This window comes from Camelina sativa, chromosome 18 (genome assembly GCF_000633955.1).
Source record: "Camelina sativa cultivar DH55 chromosome 18, Cs, whole genome shotgun sequence".
NCBI lineage: Eukaryota > Viridiplantae > Streptophyta > Magnoliopsida > Brassicales > Brassicaceae > Camelina > Camelina sativa.
The window spans coordinates 734,070-760,813 of record NC_025702.1 but is presented as its reverse complement, the minus strand read 5'-3'; the positions used below and the strand labels follow the sequence as shown (position 1 = coordinate 760,813).

The 26,744-nt window shown below is 37.0% G+C and overlaps 4 protein-coding genes, 1 long non-coding RNA gene and 2 pseudogenes across 7 annotated transcripts in view; 2 read left to right on the top strand and 5 right to left on the bottom strand.

Annotated features, from left to right (window-relative positions):
• Positions 1–1,210, bottom strand: LOC104760188 (probable disease resistance protein At5g47250). The gene is made up of 2 exons (XM_010483075.2): positions 833–1,210; positions 1–731 (listed from the first exon to the last, which is right to left on the bottom strand). Exons 1-2 carry the CDS (start codon positions 1,137–1,139, stop codon positions 562–564), a joined length of 477 nt encoding a protein of 158 aa, XP_010481377.1. The 5' UTR covers positions 1,140–1,210; the 3' UTR covers positions 1–561.
• LOC104760187 (casein kinase II subunit beta-1-like) overlaps positions 1–4,720 on the bottom strand; it is a 5,233-nt gene extending 513 nt beyond the window's left edge. Inside the window, exons 1-5 of one of the 3 annotated variants that reach the window (XR_002036395.1) lie at positions 4,269–4,718; positions 3,814–4,032; positions 3,546–3,655; positions 3,298–3,463; positions 2,828–3,132 (exon numbers count right to left, since the gene is read on the bottom strand). Coding sequence is in view for 2 of the 3 variants with exons in the window: in XM_010483073.2 (XP_010481375.1) it covers positions 3,002–3,132; positions 3,298–3,463; positions 3,546–3,655; positions 3,814–4,032; positions 4,269–4,512 (870 nt within the window). In the remaining variant the exon portion in view is untranslated. Of the gene's footprint in view, positions 1–2,657; positions 3,133–3,297; positions 3,464–3,545; positions 3,656–3,813; positions 4,033–4,268 lie in introns of those variants that run through there. The other 2 variants (XM_010483074.2, XM_010483073.2) reach the window with 2 other exon arrangements.
• LOC104763025 lies at positions 10,124–11,036 on the top strand (annotated as a pseudogene).
• LOC109130432 (ras-related protein RABD2b-like) lies at positions 14,397–15,253 on the bottom strand. Its single transcript, XM_019239940.1, has 3 exons — positions 15,176–15,253; positions 14,780–15,101; positions 14,397–14,572 (listed from the first exon to the last, which is right to left on the bottom strand). The coding sequence occupies exons 1-3, from the start codon at positions 15,251–15,253 to the stop codon at positions 14,397–14,399; spliced, it is 576 nt and encodes a 191-aa protein (XP_019095485.1).
• On the top strand, positions 15,883–16,152 carry LOC109125224. The gene is made up of 2 exons (XR_002036483.1): positions 15,883–15,930; positions 16,031–16,152. It is a non-coding gene; the product is annotated as an uncharacterized LOC109125224 (long non-coding RNA).
• On the bottom strand, positions 19,064–20,179 carry LOC109130431 (uncharacterized mitochondrial protein AtMg00810-like). Its single transcript, XM_019239939.1, has 2 exons — positions 19,583–20,179; positions 19,064–19,531 (listed from the first exon to the last, which is right to left on the bottom strand). Exons 1-2 carry the CDS (start codon positions 20,177–20,179, stop codon positions 19,064–19,066), a joined length of 1,065 nt encoding a protein of 354 aa, XP_019095484.1.
• LOC104760184 lies at positions 23,284–26,738 on the bottom strand (annotated as a pseudogene).

Genomic DNA, 26,744 nt, shown 5'->3' with positions numbered 1-26,744 from the left:
TTTTTTTTTTTTTTTTTTTTTCATTTTTCTTCCAATCCAAAGCCATGATCTTGTTTCTTGGGTTTTGTCTTTAAAACTTCTTTCACGGCTTGTCTAATTTGAACCCAAGGCACTTTTTCACAATATCTTTTGCGTGCTCAAGCATTTGGCCATTTAATGTGTCTCTTCTGGAATGATGTTTTAACAAATCCAATGTGTGCTTCTCGGCTAAACATTCAACTTTTATGTTCTTATTTTCCCCCATACTTTCACAAACATCCTTAAAACGAGTAGTAAACACGACTTTGTATTCTCTCCCCTGCAATAGAATTCCGATTGCTGTTAAACTCACTTCCTCCCATAAGTCATCTAATAACAACACAAATCAGTGCTTCACATGTTTTAGAACCCTGCGTATATCACCGGCTTTCTCCCTTTGTGATTTATTGACCCAATCCTCGCCAAAGAGGGCTAATCTTTTCTCGACATCCTCTTGAATCATCCTAATATCTGCATCTTTAGAAACTTCAACCCAAATGACCACATCATAATCATCCTTTGAATTAACGAACTTGTTATCAATTAGACTGAGGAGTGTAGTTTTACCCACTCCCCCATACCATATAAACCCAACATTCTAATATCAGATTCCCTAAGAAGGCTCCATATCCTTTGAAGCATTGTATCAAGGCCAAATGTTTGCTGAACAGGTTCTTCTACTACCACGGTAGGAGGAGCTTGCCCAGCCACCACTTCAATATCATATGTAGACAAGAAACTTTGAACGTCACTTAACTTCATGGAAATCTTTTTGCCAGAGCCATAGATCGAAAAGAAAGTGCAGGAACAATACCCATATGTTGACAGCCTTCGCTGTAGAGCGAAAGCATCATCAACCAGCAGATTGGTGTCGGTTTCAATGGTTTCGACTTTTGAAAGCCACCTTTCCACTTCGCTGACCGTAGTCCACCCCTGAGTTCTTCAGCATCAACTTGGCGTAACAAATCATATCTTTTTGCTTTAAGATCCTCCAAAGAATTCTTCAGATCGTCAAGATTCTCCTCAATCTTGCAAATGTAAGCTCCATGTGCCGCCAAGAAATTAAAAACTGGTCGAAGACGTTCAACAGCTGAACAAACAGTCTCGAAAATGGTACCCATTGCTCTCAGTATCGGAGATAAGATGAATGAGAAGAGCAAATCTTGAACATGGGAAGACTAAAGGATGTAAAATAGTAATTACAGTTTGGTCTATATAGTAAAATCTCTATAAATTAATACTTTATAAATTAATAAACATTATAAATTAATAAATTTTGCTAGTTCCAATTTGGCACAGTGTAAAAAATAACAAAATTCGATAAGATAATAATTTTTTTGAAATCTTCATATAAAGTATAGTCTCAATAATATCATAAATGAATAATCATGTAAATTTACATATATATATATATATATATATATATAGTAAAGTATGTTTTTTTAAACCTCATATCTATAAAACAATTGTTATGTTATATCTTCAAACTATAATGATATAAAATATTATACAACATTTCATATAACAGCTAAAACTTTTTAAAGTTTTCAACTTCTAAATATGCATCATTTACTATATTTATGTCATGTGTATAAGTGAATTTGTCTATAATATTTGTAATTCATTTTCAATAATATTTTTTAATTATTTCAAATTCAATTCCAATACCATAAAATTTACAACATCCACAATTCTAATCTTATTTTACAAAAATTGTTTCAATTCATAATTTTTAAAATATTAAATAATTAAAAATATACCTATAAATTAATTTATACTACAAAATAATAATTATTTATTTATCGATAAATTAATATCACTATAAATTAATAAAATGTCTTTGTCCCAACATTATTAATTTATAGAGGTTTTACTGTATGTTGCATGTCATTATCGATTATTCATTATTAATTTATTACAAAACTTGTCTTTACCCAGTTATAAAGAATTTGAACAGATCAGCAACTTATATGGTTCACACAAATCAATGGATGTATAAACTTCAAAGAAAACCACAGTCAAAAAGTCAACGCAAACCATTTTGTATTCTTTCTTTAATTTGCAACGTAACATCACGTTATCGTTGTCGTTGATATTGCAATGTAGGTAGGCCTGGTGAACGTTCCAGAGCAATATGAATCCGAAAAAGTTTGTAGCTAAAAAAAATCACACTGTAATATAGAGTTGAAAGAAGAGAGTGTCTAAGCAATCCAATCGCTTCACTCAGTCAAGAGTCTTAATGACTTAATTTGAACAAAGTATAGGGATTAATTCGTAAAGAGAGGACGAAGAAAGAATTTAAGATACACCTGCACTGCATACAGTAATATAGAGTTGAATACAGAGAGAGATTAGTCATCAACAATATCTGGCTCACCTGTGGATAAAAAGGCGAGTTGGATATGTAATCCGTTGGAACTTGTAACGTCTTTTTTTTTTTTTGTCAAAGGGATTAAGAAATCACATTTCAACGGTATTTAGTCTTCGCTAACTTCATTTGACAATATTTCAATAAGATCTATACAAAACTCAAAAATAATCATTTGTCCGTTGATCCCAATCAGGACACGCGTACATCTGACAATATTTCATTACAGTCCATGGCACCCATAATGAATAATAGCTTTACCAAACCAATATTCGGAGGAAAAAAATATAATCTAAAATATAGCTAAAAGAGAGCAATTTTATGACATATGATTATTTCTCTGATATCAGATGACATTAATAATAAGGAAAGCGTAGAAAAATACAGGTTCAAGTTTAACAAACTCATCAAAAGGTTTTGGGTTTTTTCTTTCCTTCTAACCATGCTTCTGATTGCTTCAAATGTGTATGTACCTCAAGACAAATAGAGCCATGACAGCTCTCTTCACCTTTGGTGATTACAATGCTTTTTGTTTCTCTTTTTTTTTTTTTTTCATTTTTCTTCCAATCCAAAGCCATGATCTTGTTTCTTGGGATTCTGTCTTTAAAACTTCCTTCACGGCTTGTGTAGTGTGAACCCAAACACTCTTTGAACATAGTTTTGTGTTGCCTTTGGTGGCTTCAGGTGCCCATAAGTCATCAAGAACAGATGTGGAAATGTTGTCCCAAAGTAAGCTCCATCAATGTCTGTTTATCGATTTAAGGAAAACCCAAAAAAGATAACACCTGCAAGATGTATACAAACTCAACGTAATCATTTCTTTATCCATTACGAATCCAACTTCAGATTTTCGGAACTGCATTCATAAATATGTATCAGCAAAAAGTGAATGTGTGGAGAAAAAAGGATACTGCCTTGATACTTCGAACGTGGGTAATAAATATCTTCACATTTTGGGCAATATATCTTCACTGTGCTAGATCGAGGTAAATCGGATTGGCCAACGGGAAGACAAGGTTGGCCACAGCAGTAAACTCTTGGACATCTTCCAAAGTCATAGTTTTTATACTTGTCTAGCTGTAAATAAATAGAAGAATCAAGCGGGTGCATATTTTATAGGATGTTTAAGATATAAAAATGGGTTGAAAGATTTGTTTACCATAGCAGCCAATCCTTTGCTTGTCAATATGTAACGAGCATGAATCAGTCCATAAAGCATCTCCGCAGCTGACTCGATCAACTCATTCTGTTCCTCTGTAAACATCTCTCCTGTTACCGACCCAATCCATATCAAAAATTCAAGAGACATAATCGTAAAAGCGAAACCCATATTGGTTTCACTACTATTCCTCCTAAATGCAGATTCTGTCTCTAGAGCTAAACCGCAACAAAAACTAAAATGACAGGAAACACGTATGAAAACTTACCGTGAGAAGATTCAACATCCAAGATCAAATCAAGAGCGTACTCGTAGTAAGGAACTAGACTGCTGAGCCCACACAAGTTGAAGTCATCTTGAATGTAATCGTCATCAACTTCAGAAAAGAACTCGTTCCCTCGTAGATTACAGAACCAAGATATCCATGAAGTGTCCTCTCCATCAGACCCACTAACATCTGATCCCTCACTATCTGTATCTGATTCATCTATATTCCCACAAAACAACACTCATCAGTCACATCAAAAACTCCAGAGACTTAAAACAAATGAATTTGCTTGATTCAGCTCATTATAATGAATACAATTCCAATATCTCTATTATCTCTACAATATCAAAACTTGAATTCCCAAATCAGGAAAACTAGGTTAAAAAGTCTCTCTCTAATCAAACCCAAAAACAAAAAATTTCCAAATGCAGAAGGCAAAAAAAAACGAAACTAACCGTCAGAAACATTATTGTTCTTAGAGAGAGAAGCAGAACGCGAATCTCTACTATGGCTGTCATTCGACTGCTGCTGCTGCTGCTTCTTCCCCATCAAATTCGCCGTCGCCGCCGTAACGGTTCCTTTGCCTTTACCGTTAACTTTACGAGACGTTGACGGAGAAGGACGTTCGAGAGCGTCGTTGATCCGTTTACGATCTACAACCTCAGGTCTCGAATTCGCCGTACCTCTTTCTCTATACATGATTCTTCTAGGAAAAATTTACCTAAACAAATCTCTATCTATCTATCTATCTATTACAGGCTAATAATGGTACACGTTTCACCGGCGTGAGAATCACCGGTGAGGGATTGAGAAATCGACGGCGATTATAATACCGTGAGCTCTTCTTAGGGTTTTTGCGTTTTGTTCGAATCTTTTTTGGTTTCTCTCTCTTTTGGTTTAGCGCTGGGCAAACGGGTCGGGTTATTCGGTTTAATCAAAATTCGGGTTGTGAATAATGTCACCGAATTGAACCGAAATTAATTTCGGTTTCGGATCGGTCGGTACTCGGTTTGTTCGGTTCGGATACCTGATTTATATTACCTTCCGAGATTAGCAGAAATTGTTCATATTTCGGTTAATTTAACCCGAAATAAACCTGTTGAAAGAGAAAACAAAGGAAAACAAGTACAAAAGCTTAAAAATCTGGTTGCTTCTCATCTAGGAAGCTTTACAAACCATTAAAGAACATGCTCAGCTAGCATTGTATCAAGTTTAAAGCTAGCATTACATCATGTACGTTAGTAACTATTAGAAAGTTGTAGAAGTTACACGAAGCATGATAATCTGCATCAAAAAGTACTCAAAAAATCGGCTTCCAAGTCAGTTATATCCAGTCCTTTGTTAAGGCTGCCAATCCGCATCCAAAAGTAGGCAAAAGAGCAGCTTCCTATCTACTACCTGTGCACCATGAAAACCATAACAAAAGACTTAACAAATCTAATAAAGAAACAAAATCAAACATAAACTTAACAATGTAAATCAAATACATAATTAGAAACTAGAATATAGACTTCAATGCAAGACACAAGTAAGAAAACACTAAACTAAGCACCTACGTTCCATACTTTGCAGAATCATGGAGGAGCTGCCACTGAATTCCGAGAATCTACAAAANTAATTTCGGTTTCGGATCGGTCGGTACTCGGTTTGTTCGGTTCGGATACTTGATTTATATTACCTTCCGAGAATAGCAGAAATTGTTCATATTTCGGTTAATTTAACCCGAAATAAACTTGTTGAAAGAGAAAACAAAGGAAAACAAGTACAAAAGCTTAAAAATCTGGTTGCTTCTCATCTAGGAAGCTTTACAAACCATTAAAGAACCTGCTCAGCTAGCATTGTATCAAGTTTAAAGCTAGCATTACATCATGTACGTTAGTAACTATTAGAAAGTTGTAGAAGTTACACGAAGCATGATAATCTGCATCAAAAAGTACTCAAAAAATCGGCTTCCAAGTCAGTTATATCCATTCCTTTGTTAAGGCTGCCAATCCGCATCCAAAAGTAGGCAAAAGAGCAGCTTCCTATCTACTACCTGTGCACCATGAAAACCATAACAAAAAACTTAACAAATCTAATAAAGAAACAAAATCAAACATAAACTTAACAATGTAAATCAAATACATAATTAGAAACTAGAATATAGACTTCAATGCAAGACACAAGTAAGAAAACACTAAACTAAGCACCTACGTTCCATACTTTGCAGAATCATGGAGGAGCTGCCACTGAATTCCGAGAATCTACAAAAGAAAAGAAGAGAAATTACAAAAGAGATTTGAAAAATTGAAAACATAGTTAAGAAACTTAGTGATACTTACCAAGAGATTCCAGAAACTTAACCTCTTCCAACATTTGCACCAAATTTGATACTTGTGCTTCTGACTTATATGAACACTTTAGCCATTGCTGTGCACATATCAAAACCTCAACCATGTAAGGAGTTAAGGAACTCCTATAAGAGTCTAACACTCGGCCACTTGTACTAAAAGCTGACTCAGAAGCCACTGATGAGACTTGAATTGCTAGAACATCTCTAGCAAGTTCTGACAAGATTGGGAACTTAGAACTATTGCACCTCCACCAACTGAGAACATCAAAAGCTAACCCCAAACTGTTTTCAACTCTTACCTCAGTTTTTTCTGTCAAATAAGTCTGTAACTCATTACAGCCGGGTTCACTTCTCTTACAACCAACAAACTAACTGTAAAGTGACTCCATCATCTCACAATCATCATCATCTGAAATGTCACACATGACCGTAGGCTCAAAATCTGGAGGATTTGCATCGACTACTGGTTCACTCAGCCTAAGACTATAATCTTCATACAACTTCTTCATTGCACTTGAAAATGAAGACTCAAGTTGCTTACTCTCTACTGTGTCCTTGCCATATAGCTGTTCGAAGCAGAGTCCAGCAAACTCCATTTTGTTGCGAGGATCAAAGGCATTGGCAATAATCACTAGAGGATTCATGTTATGCAATCCGTCCTAGTACTTCTCAAACTTGTGTCTCATTACATAACCTTGCTTTCGGATCTCCAAATCAGGACTAGAAGACTTAGCGGTTAGATTCCTCTCAATGTCAACAATTTCACTGTAACACAATGTAGAAGTTACCGTCTTTGAAGCTGAGAATGTCAAAGTAGCCTTGTAGAACACTTTCAAAAATTTTACCAATCTTGAAGCTTCTTCCCAATCAGCTGATGTTGGTGGTCCAATCCTTTTTGCTTTCGACTTCTCTTCTACTTCCTCGAAGTAGTTACAATACAACTTATCTTCACTCGCCATTTTCTCAAACGCTACCCTCAGCTTCATAGCAGCAGTCAACATCATATAAGTTGAATTCCAGCGTGTGATAATATCTAATGGCAAGCTGCCTCTACATACCTTTCCTGTTTCACACCTCATTGGAAAAGATCTAAGCCTACTGAAGGATGATCTAACATACTTGACTGCATTCCTTATGGCAACTATACTAGAATTTGCCTTCTTCAAACCATCCCCAACGATCAGATTTAGTATGTGTGCACAACAGCGCATGTGTAGAAACTCACCATCTCTTACTAGAGCTTCTCCTCCTCTCAGCCTTAATGTATCTGTGAAAATTTCCAGCGCCTTGTCATTGTTCTTTGCGTTATCAACCGTAACTGTAAAAACCTTGTCAATCCCCCATTCTTCAATGCAATCCAACAACTGTCCTGCAATGGTATCTCCTTTATGATCCGTCACAACCTTAAAACTGAGGATTCTTTTCTGCACTTCCCATTGACCATTAATCCAGTGCACTGTGATCACCATATAGTTGCAAGAGGTTGTAGGAGAAGTCCATATGTCTGTAGTCAGAGAAACCCTTTGTTTCGCAACAGTAAAAAGATTCTTCAAGGCTGCTTTCTCTTCCAGATAGAGTGCAACAATGTCTCTCGCACAAGTCCTTCTCGAGATTGTCTTGTAGAGAGGTAAGACATTGAAACAGAAACGTTTCCAACCCTCAGATTCGACAAATGAAAATGGCAATTCATTGACAACAACCATTTCATTAACTGCTCTCCTAAACATCAACGGATCAAACTTGATAACCTTCAGATTCCCATTACTGTCACCACTTAGCACCTTCTGTTTTTCTTTCTCATCAAAATCCTTGTACTGCTTACATCTAGCTAAGTGGCCTATCATCGGACTAGTACCAACTGTTTTTGAATCACAACCAATCTCTGCAGCGCAATACTTACAAAAGCTCTTACCAGAAACATCATCCTTTTCCAGAAAATGTTGCCATATCATCGCTCTTTTAGCATACTTCTTCTTTCGTGGTCTTGGTGGTTTAGCAGAAGCAGCGGCATGTTCTTTGTGAGTGTTCCCTGTTAGAACCTCTTCAGTATTTTCAGGTTGAAGTGGCGGCTCCATCTCATTGTGCTCTTCATTTATCTACAAAACATACACAAAATTCAGATTAACAAAAGTACACATATATAACAATCAACGTTTAGAACCAAGCTCTAATCCTAATATGTTGCAACCGATATACATACACAACACAATAGAACACACGGACCATAAAGAAAAGACAAAACTCACATATACAAACTTGTATGAAATTTTAAAAACCTGACACAATACAACACAACACAACCGACTAGAACACAAGACAACACAACCGTATACAACACAACACAATAGAACACAAGACAACACAACACAATAGAACACAAGACAACAAAACATAATAGTTATAGAACACAAGACAAAACTCAAATATACGAAACTGATTTGGACACAACAGAACACAAGACAACACAACCGAAGAGAACAAAATACAACACAACACAATAGAACACAAGACAACACAACACAATAGTTAGAGAACACAGGACAAATCTCAAATATATGAAACTGATTTGGAAGTTTAAAACATGAACCTTAACCCTAATAAATAAGTAATATGTTACAATCGATAAACAGTCACAATAACCCCATAACAACATTGGACAACCTTTGCTTTTAAAGTCTAAACCCTAACTCTAAAATTCCCCAAATCGAAATCGATTTGGGAAATTTTATAGTTAGGGTTTAGAATTCGAAATCAAAGATTATCCAGAGGAATGAATGGTAGAGCAAAGAAAAACGAGGTGTTGATTCAAGAGAAAGAACAAAGACGAAGAGCTTACTTTCAGAAATTCGTAAGCTACTTCGGTTTCGCAAGAGGAGCAAAATCTTCTTTTGTTTCGCAAGCGGCGGATCTAAAGAAGAAATGAGAACAGAACACGGTTAGGTTAGAGTTAAGTGAGTTATTAGCGTTATATATGGCTGCATAATCTCGGTCTACGTAAACCGATCGGGTCCAATTACCGAACCGACCCGAACCGACATCCGAATTCTCTAATTAATTTGGCCGATCGGTTTGTTTCTCTCTACTTGTTTGGTGCCGATAACCGAAACATTCGGTTCTCTCAGATCGGTTTATTCGGATTTCACCGTTTACCCAGCGCTACTTTTGGTACACAACAGACAGAGAGAGAAGGAAATTATTATATATATATATATATATATATTTTTAAGTTTTGGTTTTTAAAAATTAAAAAGATAATAAAAAGAAAAAAAAAAAAAAAGAATCAATGATATATGGGCTGGTCTGGCCATTTAAAGCCCAATAATAAAATAGAGAAAAGCGAGACTATCACCGTCTTTGTATCGTGTCTCTCACAACGGTCACTAGATAGGTACTGATATAAGCGATGAGCGATGTGCGATTCTCATCAAAATCTCAATTTTTTTTCTTTCTTTGGAGCGATACTGAGTTTATTCGAACACCATCTTCATCATCGCCAGGTTTTGTTTGATTATCTTCGCTCTTTTAAATAATTTAGAGTTTTTTTTAGTGATTTTTTTATGTTTATTGCTTATAAAGCTCTCTTTTGATTGTTTGATTTTGTGTTCTTAGATTTCGAAATCTCTCTACATAAGATTCAGAAAATATTAATTTTGGCTTCTTTTTGTTTTTGTTTCAATCGATTCAGAAACCTCTCTCATTAATTTGAATTTNGAAACCTCTCTCATTAATATGTATGTTGATTCTGTAATTGAATTAGAGAAAAAAAAAACCCCCCCTTTTCTTGATTTGTGTTTTCTGTAATCTGTTTAGGGTTTTGCTTTCGTAATTGCATTTTTCAGGTTCATAGTTTCTGTGAGTCTTCAAATTTCCAAAATCCAAAAGCGCTCTTTTCTTGATCGTATTAAGTTCTTCAAAGGTTTGACCTTTTTTTTTTTGTATGTTACAAATTAGGGTTTCTAATCAAAAACTCTCTTTCTAATGAAATTCGTTTATCTAAGTCTCTGGAGTTTTGATGTGACTGATGAATTGTTTTGTGGGAATATAGATGAATCAGATACAGATAGTGAGGAATCATATGTTAGTGGGTCTTATGGAGAGGAACTTTTTGATGATGATTACATTCAAGATGACTTCAACTTGTGTGGACTCAGCAGTCTAGTTCCCTACTTGGATGTTGAATCTTCTCATGGTAAGTTTGTTAACTGTTTTCTCTTTTGTCAATTCAGTTTTAGTTTTTGTTGCCTAGGGACATAATCTGCATTTATGGATAGTAGTGAAACCAATATGGGTTTCGCTTTTACGATTATGTCTCTTGAATGTTTGAGATGGATTGGGCCGGTAACAGGAGAGATGTTTACAGAGGAACAAAATGAATTGATCGAGTCAGCTGCTGAGATGCTTTATGGTCTGATTCATGCTCGTTACATATTGACAAGCAAACAGCAAAGGGTTGGCTGCTATGGTAAGCAAATCTTTCAACTCGAATATTTTTTTTTCTATAACATCCTATAAAAGATGCACTGCTTGATTCTGTTTCTTTGCAGTTAGACAAATACAAAAACTATGACCTTGGAAGATGTCCAAGGGTTCGCTGCTATGGTAAGCAAATCTTTCAACTCGAATATTTTTTTTTCTATAACATCCTATAAAAGATGCACCGCTTGATTCTGTTTCTTTGCAGTTAGACAAATACAAAAACTATGACCTTGGAAGATGTCCAAGAGTTTATTGCAGTGGCCAACCTTGTCTTCCGGTTGGTCAATCCGATTTACCTCTATCTAGCACAGTGAAGATATATTGCCCAAAATGCGAAGACATTTATTACCCACGATCAAAGTATCAAGGCAGTATCCTTTTCTTTCCACACATTCACTTCTTTCCAAATGCATAAAGCAATGATTATTTTGAGTTTAGATATGTCTTGCAGGTGTTATCTTTTTTTGGGGGTTTTCCTTGAAACGATAAACAGACATTGATGGAGCTTACTTTGGGAAAACATTTCCACACCTTCTCATGGTAAGTTTTCATACATTTCCTGTCATCTTGGTTCTGTAATCTATGAGGGAACAATACTCAGAAGTCTAGTTCTGTACTACGAGTACGCTCTTGATTTGATCTTGGATGTTGAATCTCCTCATGGTAAGTTTTCGTACGTGTTTTTCAGTTTTAGTTTTTTGTTGCGGTCTAGCTAGGGACAGAGCATGCATATAGGAATAGTTGTGAAATCAATATGGGTTTGCTTTCTTGATTTGTATTTTCTACAATCTCTTAAGGTATAGATTTTTGTTCATGTGTTGGTTTCTGATCAAAGATCACGTTTTAAAGATTTTGTTTCTGTTTTTTATTGATTAGAAGAAACCCTTTTTTATCAAAATTTATTTTCATATGAACGAACAGACTCATGAATTGTGCTCTGTTCAATTATTTCATCGATTTTCAAGAATAAAGTTTTCTGTTTTCTTTAAACCCAAAAGAAAGTGATGACACATTATATGATTGTGTTCTGTCCGGTTTCTAATTTGGGAAAACTGTCCCCCCAAGTAAGGCAAGCATGTGTTTATCACTGTAAGACTTGTCATATAACAGTAAGACTTGTCATAGAATTGTCCCGAAGTAAGGACAAGCATGTGTTTATCACAGTAAGACTTGTCATATAAATTTTTCCGAAGTAAGACAAGCATGTGTTTATCACGGTAAGACTTGTCATATAATTGTCCCCAAGTAAGACAAGCATGTGTACACAGTAAGACAAGCATGTGTTTATCACAGTAAGACTTGTCGTATAATTGTCCTCAAGTAAGACAGGCATGTGTACACAGTAAGACTTGTCATATAATGTTGCCTAAGAATGTGAATGAAACAGAGATATATGTCCCTAAGCATGTGTTTAACACAGTAAGACTTGTCACATGATCTCTGCGATTATCTTTTATTCATTGCTGGCTGGGCAGCATGATAGTAAGGATTCAATATTCTGCTGTAAAAGCTCTCAATGATCTGCTTATTGATGGAGATATATTCAATGTTCTGCTTTAAAAATTCTTGAGCTTAAAAGCTCTCAATGATCTGCTTATTGATGGAGATATATTCAATGTTCTGCTTTAAAAACTCTTGAGCTTAAAAGCTCTCAGTGATCTGCTTATTGATGGAGATATATGCAATGTTCTGCTTCAAAACTTTTGAGCTTAAAAACTCTCAATGATCTGCATATGGATGAGGATATATTCAGTGCTCTGCTATGAAAACTTTTGAGTTTAAAAACTCTCATTGATCTGCTTATTTGATGGAGATTATACATTCAGTGATCTGCTTATTGATGGAGATTATACATTCAATGATCTGCTTATTGTTGGAGATTATGTTCAATGATCTGCTTATTGTTGGAGATTATATTCAAATGCTCTGCTATGAAACTTTTGAGTTTAAAAACTCTCAATGATCTGCTTATTGACGGAGATATATTCAATGTTCTGCTATGAAAACTTTTGAGTTTAAAAACCTCAATGATCTGCTTATTGACGGAGATATATTCAATGTTCTGCTTTAAGATTTCGTGAGTTAAAAGACTCTCAATGATCTGCATTTTGATGAGGATAAATGATTTTAAGTAAGACTTGGCTAATGTCGTCCGATTGGGAAATCCATTTGTATGGATTGAGACAGCATGACAACATTCTATATTCTGCACTATGCCTAGCTCTCGAAGTTCTTCTTGTTAGCGAAGGCACATTATTGTGCAACGCTTGATGGGATTGCGGCTCGAGCAAAGCACTAAAGAGAAAGAGAGAAAATCGGACGTCTTACTGGAGAGGTATGTATCAAACCAGCTCAGTGTTGATGACAATCTCAAATTCTTTTTACTTTGTTCCGTAGTCTTTTTTTTTGACCCAACAGGTTCATTGGCGTCTCTAGCTATAAAAAAAGGATTTGACTGTTCTACAAAATGTCGTCTGGTTCAACAAAAGTGTTGGATCCTGCATTTCAAGGAACTGGCCACAAACCGTATCCTTTCGGCAACATAAAGATATACATTTTTGGATTGGTAAAGATACAAGTCAGGTATACATTTTTGTTTGATATTCATTTTTGGATTGGTAAAGATACAAGTCAGGTACCTATCACCAACACTCTTTTATTTGGTAACAACTGTTTTTGGAAGAGAAGCTAAGGTGAAAAAGTGTTATACTAACTTATGCTTTGATATTTTTAGGATGAAGCTAGAACAACAGCTGCTAAAACAGTTAAACTCGATGCTGTTCGTGGAAGCCGTGATGTCCAACACCGGGAAATTCAAGGCCATGAATCTGACAAATTTCTTGTCTTTTCTTCACTTATTCATCTACTTCTGATTTCTCTTCTTCATCTTCTCACTACCAATCCAACCACTTTCTGCAGTAAGGCCTAATCTCTGCTGATCCTCTCTAATCCGAGTAACCAATGTTGCTTCCTCTGCTCTTCTCATCAACATATCTGACCAAATTTCTCCCCATGTTCCTTTCCATTAATCCTGAAATGTCCCCACATATTGGTTGTGTAGATACTCGTCTCATCGACATATCTGGCTCTCTATCTCTCATACCCTCCCTCTGTCCTTCTGATCCAGTCTTCTATTCCTAACATCTACAGACCTCGATTTTAGCTCTTCTGAAGTCAGACTTAACTTCTTCTGCAGGTGTTTCAACTGCCAATCAACCTTGTAGTCATGTTTTAAAGCATCAAACTCAGCCAAGTCATCTGTACTCATCTCTGATCCATATCGCTTTGAAATCAAAGCAAACAACAACTAATGTTTCAGCTCCAAAATCGAAGTCCAATAAGGTTTCAGTTTAAAATTAAAATGCACTACACAATACTTAGATGATTAAAGAAGCTAATTGGATAGACAAAGATGAAACAACATACCAATGCCCTGGGAATGGGATGTAGACATTAGAGGAGAAGAAGAAGAAGAAGAAGAGTTGCTAAATCTCGTGCTCAAAATCAGTCAGTTACCGAACAGGTCATCGTTAATTCGTTATCATCATTTCTTCGCCAACCTCTCTGCATTCAGTTCATTCAAAGAAGCCTATGACGTGCCAACGGCCTTGGTGGTTGAGTCACCACCGTAAAGATCATCGTAAATCCCTTTTATTCGACCCCCTTTTAACAACGCCATCGTTTCCTGGAGTCGATCAGTCACACCTCAGGTTCCTGTAAAAGATTTATCTCCCTTCCCTTTGCCTTTGGTTATCAGTGTCACTTGCACCAGTGTTTAATATTTCCCAACGTGGCTTTCTTCTTCCATGTCTGGCTCTGCTCTATCTGACATCCCAATAACCTCAGCCAGCTCTCCTCCTAGTTGATCCCGGAAGCTCACTCTCTCTTTCTTCATGCTCTTAGCCACACCCGCTTCATATGCGGTCTTCTCTAAGCTAGTAATAATGTCATCTGTACGTTTAAATTTAAAGAACAGTAGTCATCAACAAGAGAGCAACAAGGGAACACTGTACTACGTATTCCATGGTTCATGGTAGTTGCATAATAATTGATTTCTTAAGATATAAGCTACACGAGAATGGTTGAGCAGGAGCTTGAGCTCTGCTGCACTGTATTAATACAGATTATGCCACTGTGTTCTTCACAAATAAAATTTACCTAGCCTCGTCTTAAGTGCGGCAGTCATGGCCATGAAAGCCCTATCCACATTGGTTGCATTGTTAGCGCTTGTATCCAAGAATGGGATTCCAAGTTCATCTGCAAAAGCCTGCGCGACGAGAGAGGAGACAACAACAATGTTATTGTCTTTCAGATAAAAGTTGTATCTTTCAGCTAAGAACTGGACACAACTTTCTGTGATGTGAGATCGTTCTTGTTTCCCAACCAGTATCTTGTTCACATTTTCACTAGCGTAACGGTCAATTTCATTCAGCCATTGTTTGACGTTGTTGAAGCTCTCTTCGTCAGTGGAGATAGTAAACTGTGAGGGAGAAGAAGCAAAGCATGTATTAATTAAAAACAAGGTGACTGGCTGGTTAGAGTAGAGTATCATACAATGATTCCATGAGCTCCTCTGTAGTAGCTGCTAGTGATTGTCCTGAAACGTTCTTGGCCAGTTGTGTCCCACTGCATACACAGGCAAAATTGCCAACAAGATTATTATATGTTCTATCCGAAGTCTTGAAACTCTGGTCGTGAAACGAGCTTCTTGTGGTGATGGTAGCAAAAAATTTCGTTATTGAGGTGACATCTTTGCAGAGTCTATCAATTTTGGGATCTCTAACTGGAGTCAAAATGCTTTCTTTGCTCTTTTGGTTTGGTCACCCTTGGAGGTTTTTTTTTTAATAGCTAATTAAAAAGGTTCCTCATATCCATTTGGAAGCTGAGAGAGGTTGAGAAAAGCAAGTGTTAAAAGTATTTTTTTTAAAGTCATGATAAAATCCGCAACTAAATTTTGTAGTTAGTTGTTGTTCATTTAACACATCTTCTTAGTCTCCTTGTGTTTTTGTTTATGGCAGGAATATAAAAATGACAAATCTTTTGACCAGCTGTTGTTATTATACAAAAGGAGACAAAGACATTGGACACATTTTATTTACCAGACAAAAGATTTCTCAGAATCAAACACATTCCGGCCCATAAATAAGTCAAATGATAAAGCATTTTAAGTTACAAAAACAGATAAGTGAAAGAAATGAGAGAAGAGCACTGTTGCTGAGAAGCAAGGAGGTGAGGATGATCATCGCTGATACAACTGATGCAACCAAAGAAGCCGAAGAGCAAGCACACAGAAAGAAGCTGAAGACAAGGTAAAGTCATCAATTAGAAAGCTATTGCAACATCTTATGAACTCCTATGTAAAGTTTGTATGTTTGCTATATGAAAACTCATTATTGTTTGTTGTACTAGGAGATGACTCTGGAAGAGTATGAGAAAATCCTGGAGGAGAAGAAGAAGGCTCTATAAGCCACTAAGGTCGAGGAAAGAAAAGTTGACACCAAAGTGTTTGAGTCCATGCAACAGCTTTCTAACAAGCTGGTCACGACTCTAATATGTTTTTTTTTTTTTCTTTTTTTTTGGGTCGACCCGAAGATCGATCCCTCCAAAAAGAGGCGTATGCCACTTATGCATGGAGAGCACACGGTATTCTTTAGTAAAAGGCGAAAGAATAGTTCGCTTTGTGCTCATCACTCTAATATGTTCTATGATAAAAAGTCTTGAAACTCTGCTCGTGAGACGAACTGCTTGTGGTGATGGTATCAAAAATTTCGTTATTGAGGTGTCATCTTTATCGAGTCTATCAATTCATGATGAAGATATATGACGGAAGCATTGGGGATACTTGATTAATACTCCTTTGACAAAAATAAATAACATTTGACTATAGTTTTTTTTCTCTCCACATTTGACTATAGTTTTTAAATGGTTTTAGTTGTTCATTTATTTATTTTGAATAGCAATATAAACTAAAAAAAAGTATATTATATATTTAATATTTTATGTTCTTAAACCATTTGAATAGGTCAATATCTTGGACTAATAAAATTAGAGCAATTCTTTTACATAGCACAAGAACAATTTTTACAAAAGAAAAATAGCACACAAGGGTGAAATTCAGAAAATAGCATTCATTATATTGGAAAATTACTAAATTAATCTTAATGAATAAAAAATTAATTAATTTTTATTTATAAGTTATGAAATTATTCTTTAAAATCTAAAATTCATAAGTGATTTTTGTTTATTTTCAAAGACTGTTCTAGGAATCTTTTACTAAATATGTAATTCATTATTAAAAATTAGTTTACAGTTCCTAAGATTCTAAGAACATTTTTTAGTCTTCCAAACATTTCATATTTATTTAGAGAAATTGTTGTTTAGATCTTCAGTTGGTAATGACCATCAAAAATGGATCGAAGTCGGCAGAAGACCATCAAAAATGGATCGAAGCCGACAGAAGGCCATCAAAACTGGATCGAAACCTGCAGAAGACTTTCAGTTGGCATAAGTTCCAAGTTCATATGTATATTTGTGTATTCTTTTGCATAAAATGTAACTATTCCTTTTGAATTTTTTTTGCACACATATGAACTGATGGCCTCAATCTTTTGAGAGTCCAATGTCCTTCTCAACCACTCATCAGTGAGTATACTACTTCATTTTATGATACTGGTGATCCATATTTATTTGTTCAAGGTCTTGATCATTTATTTCAGTTAATATGTTAATCATTTTATGATATTGTCTTAGTCTAGACCCTTTTGTATGGTTTTGGTGAAAAGCTGAAATGAGAGAATTCTGAAAAATTTAACGCCACATAATATGAGATTAGATTTTTTTTTCTAAGACATTCACAAATAAAGGTAAATGATTTATTCCAGTTAGATTTTCTTGAAACTTTTATTTAAAACAAAAAATGTTGCATTAATTTGAAGCCAATTTATATCTCTTTGTATATGGTTTCAAATTAACAGAACCCTACTCCAATGTCAAATACAAAGTAGAGAGAATTCCAGCTCACTATATGACACATGGCATAACAAAGATCTTGATGAAGATTCTATATTTCTACCTTCCCTTACCATAAACTAATGAGATTTGCTTGAATTAAGTGTCCACCAAGCTTTTGCATAGAGAAATAAGTTCCGCGTTGTTGTCATATGCTTCATTCAACATTTACACAAATGTTGACGTTAATATTATAGCCCAAATGAAAGCTCTCATTGTCGTTTTGATGATAAAAGAAGACTAAGTGCCATCTTGTTGAAGGTGAATATATTTAAGTTCATTATTTTGTTTATTTTTTTTTAGGAAATTGTTAAATCTATCTTTGTATTTCATACTGAACAGGCATATATCATTATACTTCTTTAGCATTTGGGGATAATAACATCTTGGAGCTGAGGTGGAAGATAACCAAACCTTTTATTCCCAAGGAAGATTTTTGTAAGGTATGTCAATATGCTTTTTAATTTCCCAATTCCCATAATTTATCAATGTCTATTTTTTTTTTGTTTAATTTTGTATATGTTTGTATTATGGAATAGCATGGATAAAAATGCAGAGAGAGTTCACATCACACAATTGTTATCATGTATTATGGAATATCATGTATTGTTGAACAAACTTCTCAATTGTTATCTAATACCCTTTTATATACAAACAAGATAAGAGGTGTCAAAATGGTTAACCCAACCCAACCAACTCATTACCCATGAGTTTAAAGTTAAATGATTTGATTCAACTCATGTAACAAATTTAGTTTTTTAAATTTGTTTAATGTGTTAAATGTGTTAGGTGGTTAATTTAGTTGACCCACTAAAATAGAAATAAATGAATAATTAACATAGAAACAATTATAATTGATTTTCATCATCAACATCACATAATTTTTGGCGAAAAATTGTGGATTCATGTTTTTGGGGAAAATTACGGATTTGTGTTTTGGTGAAAAAATTATGGTTTGCGTTTTTGGTGATGATGGTGATGATGATGGTAGTATGATAATGATGATGGTAGTATGAAGATGATGATAGTATGATGATGATGAAGATGATGGTAGTGTGATGATACTATGATAGTGATGATGATGATATTTGGTTGAAAATGAAGAAATTAAAATAAGGTTATCAAAATCTTTCTAAATGATTTTTTTCTATTTTGTTTTGCTTGTGAGTGTAAGGAAAGCTTGTATTATACAATGTGAATGTGTTACAATATATAGTGTTTAGCATTAGGGTTTAGCAATAACTAATTACACAATAGTCCCTAAGTTATATCACTCTCCTATACGCCCATTCAAGATGGAGGCAGATTCTTGACTCCAATCTTGTGATTCAAATCATGAAAATGTGCCGGTGACAAAGGCTTAGTGAGGGAGTCGGCAAGTTGATCATCGCCGGAGATGTGAGCAACCCGCAATATCCCTGATTGAATGTGCTATCAGACGAAGTGATAATCAATAGCTACATGCTTCATCTTAGAATGTAAAACAGGGTTTGCACATAGGTAGGTGGCACCCATATTGTCACAGTAGATAACCGGTGCTGTCGGAAGATTAATACCCATCTCGGTTAATAGAGAACATATCCACTGTAGTTCAGATGCCGTGTTCGCAACGGCACGGTACTCAGCTTCCGTGGAGGAACGAGAGACACTCCTTTGTTTCTTCGAAGACCACGAGACAGGACTGCCACCAAAGTAAACTATGTACGCATTTGTGGACACATAAGTCGCCTTGTCCTGACCCCAATCGGCATCTGAGAACGCATGAACCGTGAGCGAAGTAACTTGGACAAAAAAAGAAGTAACTTGGACAAAAAGAAACGAAGTAACTTGCGGAGCATCATTCCTGAGAAAACTACCAAGGTTACGTGTTCCAGCCAAATATCGAAGAACCCTCTTTGCGGCCTGCTAATGTTCATTGGTCGGTTTATGCATGAACTGTGATAGTCGGTTTACCGGAAAGGCAATATCAGGACGCGTAAATGTGAGATATTGAAGGCTCCCAACCACCATTTTGTATTTCGTGACATCCACCAATGGCGTACCGGAGAGCACAGTGAGTTTCGTGGAAGTGGACATCAGAGTAGGAACTGGTTTGGCAGTAAGCATGTTCGTTTTTGCCAGGAGATCGGTGATGTACTTCCGTTGCATTAAGTGCAGTCCCTTTGATGTTCTCGTTGCCTCAATACCCAAAAAATAACTCAATGGGCCAAGATCCTTAAGAGAAAAACGGCGAACCAACAAGGTATTGAATTCACTAACCAAAGGAGGCGGTCCGGCAATTATGATATCATCAACATAGACTAGCACATAAAGATATGACTGGCCATGTTTGAAAATGAACAAGGAACTATCAGCCAAGGATGCCTTGAAACCGGACTCAACAAGAAACCGACGTAACTCCTGATACCACGCCCGTGGAACTTGTTTTAAACCGTATAAAGCTTTCCGGAGGCGACGTACATGATGTTTACGGTCACGATCCACAAAACCAGGCGGTTGAGAGACATATACCTCGTCCTGCAGAGTCCCTTGAAGAAACGCATTGTTCATATCAACTTGATGTATAGCCCAGTTCCGCTTGACCGTTGTTTCAAGGAATATCCGGATAGTGGTCGTCTTAATTACCGGACTAAATGTTTCTGAATAATTGAGGCCATATTGTTGATAAAAACCGTGAGCTACCAACCGTGCCTTGTACCTGTCAATCGATCCATCAGGTTTATACTTTAAAGTGAAGATCCACTTACAGGTGATCACATTTTGCGCAGGATTAGGAGGTTCTAAATCTCATGAGTGTTCATGAATCTGAGCGTTGATCTCCTCCACCATCGCATTTTGCCACCGCGGATCCTTCAAAGCCTCAGCCACCGTCGTTGGTATGCGAGGATGATTGGAGACGGTGAGGCTGAACTTAGTATTCGGTTTGGTGATATGATTTTTGGAACGAGTTTGCATTGGATGATTATTTTACCGTGGAGGTGTGGTAGCAATCAGAGACGGCGAGGATGTCGGACTAGAATCCGTGGTGGACGAGGACGAGATGGGGCTTGAATCATGACTTGGTGTATTCGATGATGGGCTTGTGACTAATGGACTAGACTGGGCTTCAATATTCGATCGATCTTGGGCCTTTTTGGTTCTGGTCTCATGGGCCTGATCAAGAGATTAGGGCAATGACGATGTTGATACATTAGTGGCGGAGGTGGAATCATCGACAAGGGACAGAGAGGAGGATGATGACGGTGTCGACGAAGACGACGGGAGAGACGGTGAGGGGTGATCTGAGCACGGTGGTGAGGGTACCGGAGTCGGTGACAGAGCAACCAGAGGGGATATGGGTACCGTGATTGAACTAGAATAGGGAGAAGTAGATGGAGGTGGATCTTTTGGTGGCGGATGAGCAGTAGTGTGGCGAGCAAACGGAAACTGTGTCTCAAAAAATTGCACATGTCTAGAGGTGTAGAGACGACCATTAGCAACGTCAAGACACAAATACGCACTTTGCGTTAGCGAGTAGCCAAGAAACACACAAGGAGTAGATCTTGGCTCGAGTTTGTTACACCGATAAGGACGAAGCCAAGGATAACATTGACACCCAAAAACCTGAAGCTTGAGATAATTGGGAGTGGTGTTAAACAAACACCGGTAAGGTGATCCCCACGTAAGACATCAGTTGGCATTCGATTTATCAGATAGACCGCGGTAGCAAACGCATAAGGTTAATACGTAGGTGGAAGTGAGGCATGACTAAGTAGAGCAAGTCCTGTTTCGACCACATAGCAATGTTTTCGTTCGGCGACACCGTTATGCTCAGGTGTATGCGGTGGAGAAGTTAGGTGGGAGATTCCTTGCGACACCAAAAATGGCCGAAGCGCAATAAACTCTCCGCCATTATCAGAATATAACGTACATATCTTAGTCTGAAACCGGTTCTCCACCAATGATTTGAAAGCAACAAAAACATCTTTGACTTGAGATTTAAGTTTAAGTGGATAGAGCCAGGTGTATCTTGTGAAATGGTCAATAAGAACCAAATAGTATTTGAAATTTTCAGAAGAAAGAATGGGTGAAGACCATACATCGGTGTAGATGTATTCAAGAGGTTTAGAAGAGACAATTGTGTTTGTAAAAAATGGGAGTTTATGACTCTTATTAATTAAACAATCTGAACAAGACAATTGTTTTTGTAGAGAGGAAGAAAATGGTAATGAAAATTGAGAGACTATAGATTTTAAAACCGGAAAAGAGGGATGCCCAAGTCGAAGATGCCAAGAGCTCAAATCTGTTAGTGGAGAGGATGAGACCGAGAATGCCGTAATGGATCCACCACTCATCGGCCACTCATACAACTCATTTCTAGTTCGGCCTTGGAGTAACTTGACCCTCGTGCTCAGATCCCTCACCTGAAAGAGTGCAGAATAGAAATGAACCGAAACTTGATTAGTATTGCATAGGCGAAAGACTGATATCAAATTCTTTCGAACATTCGGAACATATAGAATATCATTGAGAGTAAGAGAGCGAGATGGTGTGGGAAGGGAGGCATAACCAGTATGTGTGATTTTGAGACCTGAGCCATCGGCAATCTGAACCTCCTCACCGCCGTTGTATGGCTGATGGAGAGACAAGTTGGAAAGGTCCGACGTCAAATGATGTGTCACACCTGAGTCCATGATCCAATTCGCGGGATTGTAAGGTGGAACAACGGCCATGTTCGCACGAGGTTTCCAAGGCGTGGGAGAGGAAGGCTGGTGATAGTTACCACCGTAGGGTTGATATGAACCACCGGAAGGTAGCTGAGAGCACCGCCTTACACTGTGACCAAACACACCACACAGCTGGCAACGTCCCTGATACCCTTTGCCTTGGGAGCCACGGTAGGCATTGTGTGAGCCGCGAGGAGCAGAACGATTCTGGTGGCGAGAGGAGTTGTTGTTGTTATTGGACGATTTATGAAGAGAAAAATAACGAGAAAGAGAAAGAGAAGAGATGCGGCGGAAAAAAAAAATTATTTCTTAGGATTTTTGCTGCTCTGATACCATGTAAGGAAAACTTGTATTATACAATGTGAATGTGTTACAATATATAGTGTTTAGCATTAGGGTTTAGCAATAACTAGTTACACAATAGTCCCTAACTTATATCACTCTCCTATAGTGAGCCGCTTTGATGGTTTGTTAATTTGTTTTGTTTTGCTCTCAAAACACAATCAAATTCTAACTTTGATTTGTTCTGTTTTTTTGATAGGCAAAAGGATCGACTTGGTTATGAAGTTACAGACCAATGATGCTCCTGGAAATGAGAATGGAATTTCTGAAAGATACAGACCTTCTGAAGATGCTGATGGAGCAATGCGTGGTGGTATTGTTGGTGGATTCCGTGGTCGTGGAGGTCTCCGTAGCGGAACAGGTCGTGGGTAGCTTTCTTTTTGTTCTGTCCACTACTTTGGTTTCTTTTTTGTTGTTGTTACTTGATGGGTTTTAAGTAATGATCTAAAACGTGAGGGTGCTGGTTGTGGAAACTGGGGAACTACTGAAGATGATATGCTCCGTAAGCATCCCGGTCTCTAACAACCAAAGTGTTTTAAGCTTATATGGTAAGGATTCTCAAGGATTTCCTTATTACCGTTCGAGAATAACCATATGTTTCAATGCTGGCATAAAGGGACTTTACTAAAGTAATATATGGGATTAAAGCATTCGAAATACATCAGAAAAAGAATCTGAAAAGAAAATAAATGAAAACCAAAGAAGAAAAAGAGGAGGGAGTTGTTAATTTGGAGAAGTCATACATGCAATGCAAACAAATGATTATAATGGAGTGACGATGATCCAAAGAGGATTGGTGACTAATCAAATCAAGATGAGCAGCAGCCTGATTGCTGGTTCACTGGTTGCCCGCGAATCTGGACCGTAGGTGGCTTGGCACCTCCAGCTGGTTGGCTCGCCATTCTGCAAAAGAACATCACCAAAACCAGTTTAAGCAAACGGTTAAGGAGTTCTTCACAAGTAAAATTAAGATGCATCTTCCACATTGGTTGCAGTTTTAGCACTTGTTGCCAAGAATGGGATCCCAAGTTCATCTGCAAAAGCCTGTGCAACAAGGAGAAGAGACAACAACAACAATGTTATCATCTTTCAGACAAGGTTTACGTGGATAGAGAAGGTCACTTGGTTGGTTATAGTGTTACCTTAGCAGTCTCAGTGGATACAACTTTCTGTGATATGAGATCGTTCTTGTTCCCAACCGGTATCTTGTTCACATTTTCGCTAGCGTAACGGTCAATTTCATTCAGCCATTGTTTGACGTTGTTGAAGCTCTCTTGGTCAGTGACATCATAAGTGACCTGCCAGAGATAGTAAACTGTGAGAGAGAAGAAGCAAAGGATGTATTAAGTAACAAGAAGGTGAGTGGCTAATTAGAGTTGAGAGTATTATACAATGATTCCATAAGCTCCTCTGTAGTAGCTAGTGTCCTGAAACGTCCTTGGCTTGGCCTGCTGTGTCCCACTGAGAAACATGAATGGCTGTTTGATTTGAAGTATGGTAACCAACGGCAGGTGTATACATGCAAAGCTTCACCAATGAGCTGAGGCGGAAGCGTGAAGGTTGACCTGTCTGCTGTGATAACACAGCGGAATAAGTCCAAGTCAAGGTCTCAATGTCTTCTGTCCACCAGTCTCTTGGAACAGAGTGGTGCTGTCTTTTTGCGTAGCCTGGTCTGGTGTATGTATGAGAACAAGAGACCTGCAAAACAAAAAGTAAGATCAAACGGATGTGCAAGTATATCATCTGGACTCCAATGAGAAGTTTGAACCAAAAACCATTTCAAAGTTTAAGTGTTGAATGTTGTTTTGGGAACAAGCAACCTGTTTTTATAAGCCCTATAGGTTTGTGACATTTTGTCACGCAATTGCAAGAAACCTGTTTTGACATAAACTTCAATATATATATATAAAACCTCCATACAAACCTCAATCCTCAACTGACATTACAAAGTCAATTTAAGTCTGAACTAACATGACAACAAGTGCCACAAGTAAAATGAGCTCACATCTTCCTTGTAAACTGATCCGCTTTCTCTCCTTCTTCTCATACTCTTTATCTAATATTCTTCTTCTCTGCTTCAACAAGCTCAAATTATTTAGCTGATTTAAATTCCTGAAAAGACTAATAATGAACACTCATCAAATTCAATCACAAGCTTTGGAAGAGAGCGTCACAAGCTTAATAACTTAGAATGATGAAAACCTGAATGTCCCTCCTTGAAACTCAGGAGGAGCAAGGCTTTCCAGATCGTGGCTTTTGTGCCAGCTCCTTAAACTGTAGCACAAATGACAAAATCAAAATAATATAACTATATTGTATAAGCAACACAAGTTTTACCGTTAAAAGTGTACATAGTGTGCTATGATAAATCCATATTGGCTAGAACGGGCGTTGGTCAAACATTGTAATCATGAAAGATAAATTAGATCTTACCTAACAAGAAAACAGAAGCCCAGTGACTGGTTCTCATAAAAAGAATGAATGAAAAGAAACATATGCAAATCTAACTAAGTCACCATCAAGATATTATCTTGAAACCCCCATGGCAGGGAATTTTCTTAGGAGGCTAGATGCTTGTCTTAGAAGGGAGTTATCACAGGAATATATCACCTAGACAACAGATCCGACACCTAATTAAAGCACTAACCCTCACTATCTTATATATTTTACAGATTCTGGTGACACAATACCACCGTTAGGGTTCTTCAAAAAACAGTCTGATCAAATACATGATAAAGATTTGGAAGTCAATAAAGATAAAGACTTGGGGCAAGATATATGTAGAAACTCTGAAATACGTACAACACATATTATACTTATACAAATAAAAACAAGCAAACATATCAGAACCCCGCCGTTATATAAGGGATTTACCTAGACTAATACAAATTTTGCAAGAGGAGTAATTAGAAACCTTTACATAGATAGTGGGCACTGGAAGATCTTCATGTGAGTGATTGATATTGCCGGGTTTTAAAAAGGACATAAACATGAGATTCATTGATATCTGTCACCATGAGAGAGCAGAGCAGACACAAACAAAAATCACCCATGTTTTAAGTACAGAGTGAGACCAAATGTCAATCAGACAAAACAAATACAGAAAGCATTGGACTGACTCACGGCTTTGTGGATATGCAATATCAGATTCATCACTTCTTCCCGTAGAGTAGTACCATCCCAGAATGTAAAAAGTCAGGGAAGACCTTCTTGTCTAATAAACAAAGAAAACCAGATAAATCAATATATATATGTTTATATATAATCGAAGCAAAATTCGAAACGAAACAAAAAAAAAAATTCTTATATATATAAACTTGATTATATATAATTGAGAGAAAAAAGAGGGAGAGTACGTAGTGAGCTTACACTACAGAGCTCTTGTTTCTTCTCGAGGAAGGATCTATCACAATGTACTCCTGATAGAGAAAAAACATGAAAGCTTTACAGAAAAACAGTTGGAGCATGTAGTCAATAAAGTAAATGTTGTGCATAACCTCCATTAGAAGAACCATAAATGAGCAAAATATCAATCCATCTAGCAGTGGAAACAATAACACTAAAAATCAACAGAAGCAAAACTAGAACGAACAATGGCATCCTGAAACCAGTTATAACATTTAGAATCAAGGTTAGAGACCAAAATGTGTTTCAAATTACCTCTAAAAGCCTTTCCATTTTCCTGAGAACCAATGGATAGCCAAGATGATCATAATGTCTCTACTATATACAGTAGGAAAAGTCCTCTTCAAGGTCCTCTATCTATACAGTCTCATTCTGCGCCGGAGCTTCCTCTTCAAGGCCAACATCTATACCATTTTTTTAACCAAATATTTCTAAATCACTACCAAGAGGGAATCAGAAAAATTGTGAGATGTCTGAGAAAGTAAGATACCTCCTAAGATAAAGAACAGAGCAATCTAAAAGGAGATCCTTGGGTTACCTCAAACTTAAAAATAGAAGCAGAGCCACCGAAGATTGAAGAGGCAAACTGAAGCCACACTAGCATGGACAAGCCAGATGAAAGCAGTCTCCTTGCATTATAGAACAAGACCAACACTTGCACG

Bases quoted from the DNA above. Each gene is read 5' to 3' on its own strand.
- LOC104760188 (XM_010483075.2), bottom strand. From the start codon at position 1,139: ATGGGTACCATTTTCGAGACTGTTTGTTCAGCTGTTGAACGTCTTCGA. The intron at 732-832 runs GTATTGTTCCTG...ATGATATTGAAG, and splicing joins CGAAGGCTGTCAACATATGG to TGGTGGCTGGGCAAGCTCCT.
- LOC109130432 (XM_019239940.1), bottom strand. From the start codon at position 15,253: ATGCAGTGGGACACAACTGGCCAAGAACGTTTCAGGACAATCACTAGC. The intron at 15,102-15,175 runs GTATGATACTCT...TCTCCCTCACAG, and splicing joins GAGGAGCTCATGGAATCATT to TTTACTATCTCCACTGACGA. The intron at 14,573-14,779 runs GTAAATTTTATT...TTAAACGTACAG, and splicing joins CGCACTTAAGACGAGGCTAG to ATGACATTATTACTAGCTTA.
- LOC109130431 (XM_019239939.1), bottom strand. From the start codon at position 20,179: ATGAACAATGCGTTTCTTCAAGGGACTCTGCAGGACGAGGTATATGTC. The intron at 19,532-19,582 runs GTAAACCGACTA...GAACATTAGCAG, and splicing joins GTCCTGATATTGCCTTTCCG to GCCGCAAAGAGGGTTCTTCG.